Below are 10,402 nucleotides of genomic sequence, written 5' to 3' on the forward strand. Positions count from 1 at the left end.
CTCTTAGTCAGTTATGAAACATACATATTAATTAAGGGGGATGTGTGGCCATTTTGTACATTTGAGGATAAGAATGTAAACGTTTCTTGAACTGGTTTGTTTCTGCCCAAAACTGACCAAAAATGTTGCCAAAAGATATAAAAGCAATAAATATGAAGTCCTACATGTCATTTTGCTTGAAAAGTATGCATACAAGAACTGGACAATGCCTTTTTAAACACTCAGAACAGATGTCGAACTGAGCAGCTACAGACTTATTTTGAAGATTTAAAAATTTGAAAAAAAAATATGAAAGGGATGATTGGTGTCCTTTTTATGGGTGTTGATCGTCAGTGCACACGTGTGAGTGATAGCACTTGATTTATAATGTACTGCACCATGATTTTAGAATATACATGTATAACTCGTTTGCCACCAGACAGCTGCGGTTACAAGACATGTCTGTTTATTTCCATAATTAATTGTATTCATCTTAAATTCAAATGTCTAATTTATACTATAAAAATGTACGACTCAAGTAAGAAGATGAAAAAAAAATGAATGATTTAAAAAGAATGAAAAGAAAAATATTTAACAAATTATGCATGTTATATCAGTTAAGTGGCCCTGGTTATATATATGATATAATATTATAAAAATATATTTGATATAATATGGGATAGAGGAATTAGATTATGAAAATCTGATAAAATAAACATAGGCTACTTTGAGATTTGTTGCTCGCAGCCACTCAGGTCTCGTCATTTTGCGGGTATTTAGTGTATCCGGAAACACGCGCGAGATTTCGAAAATTGTAAACATTGCTTCACACATACACAACTTGATGAAGAGCAACTATAGACATGTCCGCGAAACTTACAACGAAATCAGAAAAGCTTGACAGTTCCTCATCAGTGGAATATACTACCGAATCAGATTCTTCGGATTATTTCAATCATGGTAGGAAATTACCACCCAAAACGACAGAATGGAAAATGTCACATCTCTTGGAACTTGGCATTCACTTTGACAAATCCAGTACTGATCTTGATACTTTAATGTCCAGTGTTAAACAGATTTTTCGGAAACCCAAACAGTCAGAAACTGATTCAGAAATTTCAAAAATGCATAAATGCTTAATCGAATTGACGAAAGATTGGTGGACTTTCTCGTTTGACTTTGAAAGTGCAGAGAAGTCACTGACAGGAGAGGGTGTTGTAGAAACGCTGACAACGGCAGAAAAAGCGATTAAAGTGTTTGAACAGGAAAATTACAACATTATGGAAAACCTAAATAAAACAGATCTGGGGGATTGGAGAAGGTACCTGGTAAATAATATGTTCCGCCTCACCTCTTTGAATTTCTATTGAATATTTTATGAATTTTTTTTAAGTTAAAGAGGAAAAATAGCTCAAACTAAAAAAAAACTACATGTATATGAAAGCACCTTGATTTCATCCATGACAAGTATCATGCCAAGAACACTGATTGAGTTAAATTGATATAGAATCAATAGAATATACTATCAGAAAAAGTTATTACTAAAATCAATGTCCTGTAATAGAAGAGGAGGAATGACCACAACTAGGCTCAAACTCGGGACCCTTCAGTTTAAAAACCAACGCTCTACCGACTGAGCTAAAGGGTTAACCTACTAGCTAGTGCTATAGTAGGAGCGTGGCAGTACTGAACCTTTATATATACACACTATTACAGTCCAATAGGAATTTGTTACATGAAAAAAAAAATTGCATGTTTTACATAAATTACAGGGATCAATATTTACAATTGTCCGATTGCCCAGGGCAAGTTAAACCTCATTTTGGGCAACGGAAATGATAAACTTAATACTAGTTCAAATTGGCAGGTGAAAATTTATAGATCAAGATATTTAACTTCAAGTGAAAAATAATTTGTAAATTTGTAAGCATAATGAAAAATTTCACTTGCTTTGCTTTCGAAAGGGTTCAGTGTTAATTTTAGATTAGTCATTCCATTTTAACACTTACCAAATTTAATTCTACTACGGTAATTAATAAGAACTTAAATTATTATTTGTAAGCAGAAGAATCATCAATGTTTATGAAAAGAGTTGATAATGATATCTTAACTTTATAAATCATTTTTAGTTTACAGGTATATTCAGTATGGAGGAATAATCTGTTGGAGTTTTGGAGATATTTATGTGTACTGCTTATAAGGTGGGGGAAACCATATCAAAGAGTGGGGAGATTCACTAACCTGTTCATGGCTTTCTCCAAAATTTGTTTTCTGCATCCAGAGTAAGTATTATACCCAAGCTGAGCATCGATCCCCTTATTATAAAAATATTTTAAACTGGTTTTAAACCTAGTTTTTAATCATATTTACTTGTACACCATGAATCTTAATTGAGATTTACATAGTCATACTCAAAATATTATGAGAATTTGTTAGCTTATGACTTTTAAAAAAAATAGTGTTTGGATTATTTCAAATGTGTAAGAGGTATGCAAAGTTTAATAATTCCAAGTGATAACCTGCTCACAAGGATTTGTGCTTTAACAAAAATGTATTCTAGAACACAAACATACTAAATCATTGAATAGGTACTAGCATTATAGTTTTTACTGATTTTTATGCAGTACATATGTAATTAGTTCTTCATGATAAGGATAGAAATTGATTTAATTCTTGAATTTGTTTAGACCAGGGAATACTTATTCAGATATCCTGCAAATAAAAGATAGCACTGTCCGTGGCACACCAGACATCCGTTTTATGGCTTTACCACCATCCTCTTCTGGAAGAAAGAATTTGGAACTCATTGTTGTCACAGAGGTAACTTAAAAATTCATACGTTTGTTCACTTAATTCTGCATCATAAAGTGGTTTCATTTAACTGATATATATTATTATTCTGTATCTGTACAGTTTATACAAATGTTATAAAATATTTGCATCATGAAATACAGGATGCAATGTTTAATTCTACTGAAATTGAAACTACATGTAAATACTTTTTTTTGTGACCAAATGTCCAAATCGTGGTAAACTGAACTGAAGCAGTTTGAATTAAAGTCCTCTCACCTGATCTTTTCACTTTTATTCTGGAGATTAATCAATGCTCTCCTGTCTGATTATTTCTACTTTAATATTACAATGTATTATGAAAATTGCAGTGGGAAAATAATTCTGTTGAATTTAATTCTTATAGAAAATGAGATTTCTAAATATCTAATCTTTTTATATGATTTTATATTACAACTACATGTGAACATGCAAACATTTGTTAAAAAGAATTGTAAGGAGCAATTTGTCAAATTTGGCTTATAAAACAAAAAGAGTTAAATAATTAATGGACAGATTCATAAAAGTAACTTTCTGAGCAGAATATTATTTTATATCTGTTAGAAATGTTCATGTTAGAACCATTTTAACAAGACCTTGGACTTTCAGTAGGGGGTAGCTATCTATTCCTTGCGTCAAAACAAGTTAAAAATGATGCGGTTTCAAGCGAAATATGCACCAATTGCGTAATCTTAGCTCAAAAGCCAGACAAATCACATTGCTGTTTGACACATCTACCCAAAGTCCAAGCTCTTGTTAAAATGGTTCTATGTGTAGACTTTGATGAACAAAACTGCATTGGGTTATCTATTGCTAACAATTTACTCAAGCTGGACATACTGTTATTGTTAAGAGTCTTTTGATTGAATTCTCAAACTCTATATGTTTTTCTGTACTTTAAGGTAAAGCAGTATGATGCATTTAAAGGAGATTATGTTAAAGGGGAGAATTTCAGTTCCGAGAATTTATCACCAAATGTTTTGGCTCAACATGGGATGCAGCTCCTCATGGAGAGAGAGTGCTCTTTTTTCTTTCCAGCAGGAATAGTAGGAATTCTTTGTATTGGAACCAAGGTAGGCTTTAAGAGATGTGAAGATTTTCTACACTATTTTTGAAAGGCTAAAGAAATACTCAAGACTTTTCAAGTTGGATGATTGTAGAAAGTCTTTATTTATGATGATAAGCTGTATGTTGTAAATATTGATGCAAGTTAATTTACTTTGTTCAATTATGATCAATTTATATATAAATAGCTATAAAGTGGAGTGGTATTAAGAAATAATTATGTTTTCATCTTGCCTACTGTGTATCAATACCTTGTAGCTGGTTTCAGAGTTAATAAAGTCTTCACTTGAGATATCTTTAGTAAAAATCATTTGAAGTTGTTCTTGCATTAACATTTTTTTTTTACTGTTTTGCAGGTTATTTTTACATTTCTTCAGATAAGCCAATCTCATTATCACTTAATACGAGGCAAGGGAAAGGTAGATCAGACAAGCAAAGCAACAATATCATATACCAGACCGTATGATTATATGGATGCTAGGGATCGAACTGAAATTCTAGAAGCATTCTTTTGGTTTGGACAAGTGCAATCAAATCCGAAAGAGTTTACATGAAGACCATGCAGCATTCCATATAACAGTTGTGAATTTGTGTACGAAAATATCGATAAAGACTGTTTCAAGGGTTTCATGGTTCATTATTTTTTTATAATGTAAGAAGGTTTATTAATTTTCAAGTTTGAAAAATTCAAACATAGAAATGCATATAAATGTACATGAAGTTTAAGGATGTTGTACCCTAGCGGCTAGCCTAAAAGGAACCAAGTACAGATCTTGATTACTTTTAAAAAGCAAAATACATGTATTCAGCAAGGTTCTCATAATGGATTGAATGCCCCAATCTAGTTTCTCTCTGGGTTAACTAACAACCTGCAAATGATCATACAACATAGTCTAATCTAATCTTTGTTTCATGATAAAATGTTTTGTAACATTTGCTCCTGAGCATAAAATAAATTCTTGGCAGATGCAAATATGATCTGTATTAATCTTTGATTTGTAAAGTTCCTTGGTTGAGTGTTGCTCAGGTGACACTGCAATGTGGCCCATGGGCCTTTGGCATTTACAGATTACAATAACTGACTGAAGATGACTAAACCTGTTGAAAATTTAGTAATCTGACACTTAGAAAAGGTTGAAGACATTTTATAGAGGAGACAGAAACAAATCATGTGACTTTTTCATAATATTGACATTGTCTTTTAGATTGTTATAGTTGGTGATACCAATAATCGCTCTTATGAAAAATGTGTATAATGTATTAAAAAATCTATGAAACTGAATTATTGAATTTCTTAAATTTGAATTTGTCATCAAATTCATTTGACAAAAGGGATAATTCAAATTATCTTCCATGGAAGGCAAGAAAGTAGCTATAATGTTGATGTATATTTTGGAGAACATCATGAAAATAAAAAGGCTAGAAAACTGAAAGAATCATTTACAAAAAATGTTTGCTGTTGCATCCTGTTCCCCCATTATCTATTGTGCAATAACTTTACTATACATTTTTGCCCGTAAACCACCAAAGTTCATCACAATCCCAGGGATAGGCTAATCGTAATCAGCTGTAATCGATTACAGGTTGCTGAGCAATCATGAGTAATCGGTAATCATCCATTTTTAATTTATAATTACAAGTAATCGTAATTTAATCCATTGCTCTAAAAAGGCCTGTAGTCATATGCATGATTAATTTTTAATTTTATCATTACAATAGTAAGATTAAAATGCTTGAAATCATAATTTATTAGATATTATACGTCAATAAGGTTCAATCTTAGATATGGTTTTAGTAAGGAATAGGAATAAAATAAACATATTTACGTATAGTGACAAAACATTGCCATTGTTATAAGCTAAACACGGCTTACGTAGGTCGAATCCCTATTACCAAGGTATGTTAAAATGTTGACCCCACCGGGGGAGGTGGGGGGGGGGGGGGGGTAATAAAATCAAACTTTTTCTCCTTTGCTTCGCTTTGAGCATTGATACTTTGTGGAGAGCACGTTTGCTGGGCGCCATGGATGTCTTCGTAAAGAATGAATGGTACGTCACCGTGTACTTCCGCTGGGGTATTACATGTAACCAATTAACCAACGGGGGAAAATACTATTAGGAAGCGCGAAGTACCCAATTACTTCCTCTTCCTTTTTAACTCACCGATACAAAGTCGGGGTGGGGGGGGGTGGGGGCGCTTATGCTTTACCCCTGACGTCGGTGTCTGGACCTTGTTAAAGTTTTGGGGGCAGGGCCTGTACTTAAGTTAGTGCATGTATGGTGTAACTTAGATGCTGAAGCTGGACCGTGAATTTTTGTGCAGGTTAACGTTTTTGGGCAGGCTATATTCATCGGACTTGCACAAATGGTTCGTCTTAAGATTTTTAGAGCAAGTTAAAGTTTTTGCAACAGTTGCTCTTTGGGTACTATATCTTAGCTATTACTGGTCTTAACTTCTCCAACTTGTATGGATTGCGCATCTTATATATCGCGTCGATGTAAGAATGGAAATAACAATTGTAAATAAACAGACGAAACTTGCATGGATGGTGTATCTGGACCTAATGATGGCCATGCACTTTAAAGACTTGGATGCTGAAGCGTCGATATACCTAAACGTCGAATTGAAGGCTAAAGCAAGTGATTTCTTTTTTGCATGTACCACAGGTGCTTGTGGACTGGACCGTGCACTACCCCCCCCCCCCCCCTTTTTTCTATATTTTTTTTCAAATTTTTTTTTTTATTTCTTTTATTAATTATCATTAACAACCCCTTATATATGTCTCAAGCCGAAAAATAAAAGAAATATCACGACTTGGTAGCATTTTATAATCACACTCGTTTCCCCTATATATATAAAGAGAGAAGGTAAGCAACTCCCGTTTGTTTACATTGAGGTACCACCTGGGAAATTCAAACGATTACTATATCAAAAATCGCTATACCTTTGGTGTCATCTATTTTTCTCACTTCCACACATATCCTTCTATCTGAAAACTTATATAAATTAGCACGCTGAACCGTAATCTATCCAACTAATAAACATTTGTCACTCGCGACCACGATATTTTGAAACGTTCCAAGTAGAAGCTACGGAAGTTAGCTGCACAGCGACATCTATGCTAAGAACGATAACTCTTCCGGTGTTCCGAATGTCATTGACTTAACGGTAACGCACGAGAGGCCCGAAAAAAAGTTCGGGAAAAAATATTTAAAAAGGAGGGGGGGGGGAGGGGTAGTGCACGGTCCAGTCCACAAGCACCTGTGGCATGTACAAGTCTTTGAATAAATTCTGCTTCATATGGATATAGAAATAGGTCTGCTAACAATGGAGCGCAATTGGTTCCCATTGGAATTTCAGCATATTATTGGAAGTCCTGATTTCCAAAAACTTCATAGATGTTGTGAATCAGAAACGCAAGCATCTTTTTATATCATCTTAAGAGTATTTGTGTACGCAATCCGAATGATTTTTAACAATTTGAAAATAGTTTCGTAAATGATCGATGACAAGGTAGGTGAATTAACGAGATCCAATTTTATTGAAAAAGCAGCTACGAATGATGTAAAAAATCCTGGACCTTTATTTATCGTTAGGAATGGTTGTATAAAGTGTACATAAGACAAGTTTTGATGCTATTTGCAACGAGTTGATAAAACAAGATTATCAACAGTCTCAATCGAAAAGTCATTATTTTGTAAGTTATATCGTCGATACAACGACCTTGTCAGCAAATACAATCTTCCTCTAGGTCGAATGATGACTGACGTTTATAGACTTATTGTTAGAACATTATTCATCACCAAATTGTCGATGAATTTTTCCGTTTTCCCGATTACAACAAAGAGACCAGTCAGCAAAGGATGTTCACTCCTCCATGGCACCCAATCCTACCTCTTATTTTTGTAGAGGCCCGTGTTTCGGTGTTTGCTCTGCTCCTGTTTTGTTATTTTGTATTATATGTTATTGTTTTAAACCTTGCTACAATAATTTATTTCGCCTTGACTTGAATTCGCCCGCTGACAACGAGAACGAAAGGGGCGAAAATAAAACGGGGCGAACATTTCCCTGTATACAGTAAACCAAATTTGGTTGATCATGAGAAATGCATTACTAATGCACTGAAAACAATACAAGTAGGAAAAAAGGACCAAAATCGTAACCGCTTTAAAGTTTTTGGAGCAGGTGCCCTTTGATAGACAAATCTTAGTTATTATTGGTTAAATAAGCCTTTGTCAGATTTGAATAGATGATGCATCGTGTGATAATGATGCACTCTAGAGGCTTGGATGCTGAGCCTGAGCCATGTGTTTCCAATGTTGGAGGAGTTTTATGTTTTTAAAGCAGGTCACATGTTTTTGCAAATAATAGTACACTGTACTAATTAAAACTTGCTGAGTTAATTTAACTATGTGAATGAATCACATGCAGAGGTAGCTTCAGATACAAAGAATGATCTTCAAATTATCTAGATGCATAGACAGGTTCGGGATTTTAGATCAACTCAGATTGGGTTGAAGTACTAGTGTTGGAGCTCTTAAACAAATGATTTAAGTTCTATTCATACCTAGTCCAACTTAAATAGTTAAGGGGGATGAGCGGCCAATGATCTTGTACATTTGAGGATAAGAATGTAAACATTTTTAACTGGCTTGTTTCTGCTCAAAACTGGCCAAATATGTTGTCAAAAAATACAAAAGCAATAAATACGAAGTCCTACATGTCATTTTGTTTGAAAAGTATTGATACAAGAACAGGACAATGCATAGAACAGCTATCGAACTAAGCAGCTACAGACTTATTTTGAAGATGGCCGCACCCCCGGCCCCTCTCTCTTTCATCATCATCTCATCGTATGTCTCTGTATTTGATTGTGTTGCTCCTACATATAATTTGTCTGCTGTAATTTGGTAAGTGTATAGTTTCCTAATGTGAATTTCAAATAATCTATATAGATGAAATGGTTTTGAGCAATTGATACTGTTTACCAATTTACTAGTTATCCCTTAATTCTCTATCTATGCTTTAAAACACAAATTATAATATACTTTATGGTTAAAGAAAAAAATAAAACTCTGCACTGGAAAAAACTGACTCTTCTCAAGATCTGGAGACTGAACACGAAATAGAACGGGTGGAATAATTCGTTGAACGCGTTAACATCGACAACTCGTAGAAAAAATGGCGGACTCTGGAAAGCGAAAGCCGTCAGCGTCCAAGGAAACGTTAGATAGTAAGCATGTAGAGACATTCTAATACATATTAACGACAAAATCAATTTTGAAACTACTTTAGAATATTTCCACATTAATAAGATGAATTATAACATTCATACCTTAACGGCACGAAAACTAGAAGACAGTGGAAGTTAATGTAAACATCATTTTTTTAAAATATATATGTAAGGAAACATATTTGCAAATGTAAATATCTAATAATGAAGCAAAAAATAGTGGGACAGATTTTAGCTGCATTTGTTTGTTATTTTGATTATATTAATAGACATGTATATTTTGATGTCTTATTGCCTGTAGTATGAAGTAATTTATACAAATTTTGAATCACAGGCACCTGAATTTTTATCAATCAGTCGCTTAATAAGTCATTTATCGAAAAAATTCTACTATATATAAATACACGTAATTGTAGTTATATATAGGGGTAGAATTTTTCGATATATGACTTATTAAGCGACTGATTGATAAAAATTCAGGTGCCTGTGATTGAATATTACCTGGCTGCTGCTACATGTAGTATCTACATTGCAGATCTTTGGATAATTTTTCAGCATGAATTATTTTAATTTTTTTTTTACTCCCTTATTTTAAATGTAAGTATTGCTTTTAGATAAAACCTGAATTAAAGAGTAGTGTATATTTTTTTATTAAGAAAATCAATTTATCTCGAGAATATTTCACTCGGATGGACAGAAATTGAAGTCATTTTTGTTCCATAAATTCACTAAATTTGGGGATGTAACCATCTATTTCTTGCATTAAACCATGTTAATGTTAATGACATCAATATGTAATTTTAACGATGGAATTTTCTATTTAGTTTATACCTAGATAGAATGTTCTATTGTTAAAATGACAGATGTCCTACTGACCCAGTTCCCAGTAAGATTATTCTCTCTTGTTTATACCATAATACGGTAAGATAGTCCACCTGTTGGAAGATTCAATGCACAGACTTTCAATGCATGAATTCAATAATTGTCATTCCACTCCATTTGTGTTTAAATCTCTTGTCTGTTGATTAATTCTTTATTTCTTTAAATTTTAGCACTTTTGGAGATATCCAAACTTTTAAATACTGGTCTTGATGCTGAGACTGTAGCAACTTGTGTTCGTCTTTGTGAAAATGGTGTGAATCCTGAAGCCTTAGTTTTGGTGATTCAAGAACTCAGGAGAGAAACAGCAGCTGTTAGGGTAAGCGTTAGATACCACTCTTTCTACCAACCTATCCAGTATCAGGTCCGTTTAACCCTGTATCTACCTTTTTGAATTAAACCGTATCATTCACACTA

At 33.5% G+C, this 10,402-nt stretch overlaps 1 protein-coding gene across 3 annotated transcripts; it reads left to right on the plus strand.

Moving 5' to 3' along the window:
* The first annotated feature begins 781 nt into the window (after positions 1-781).
* Positions 782-4,498, plus strand: LOC105341921 (uncharacterized). Of its 3 annotated transcripts, none has more exons than XM_034456127.2 (5): positions 782-1,300; positions 2,109-2,261; positions 2,667-2,799; positions 3,711-3,881; positions 4,230-4,498. In XM_034456127.2, exons 1-5 carry the CDS (start codon positions 843-845, stop codon positions 4,425-4,427), a joined length of 1,113 nt encoding a protein of 370 aa, XP_034312018.2. In that variant the 5' UTR covers positions 782-842; the 3' UTR covers positions 4,428-4,498. The 3 variants fall into 3 exon arrangements, with proteins under 3 accessions (XP_034312018.2, XP_065941681.1, XP_065941680.1); XM_066085609.1 differs by having other exon boundaries at positions 784-939; XM_066085608.1 differs by having other exon boundaries at positions 786-1,307.
* The last annotated feature ends 5,904 nt before the right edge of the window (positions 4,499-10,402 follow it).

This window comes from Magallana gigas, chromosome 5, assembly GCF_963853765.1.
Source record: "Magallana gigas chromosome 5, xbMagGiga1.1, whole genome shotgun sequence".
NCBI classification, from domain to species: Eukaryota; Metazoa; Mollusca; class Bivalvia; order Ostreida; family Ostreidae; genus Magallana; species Magallana gigas.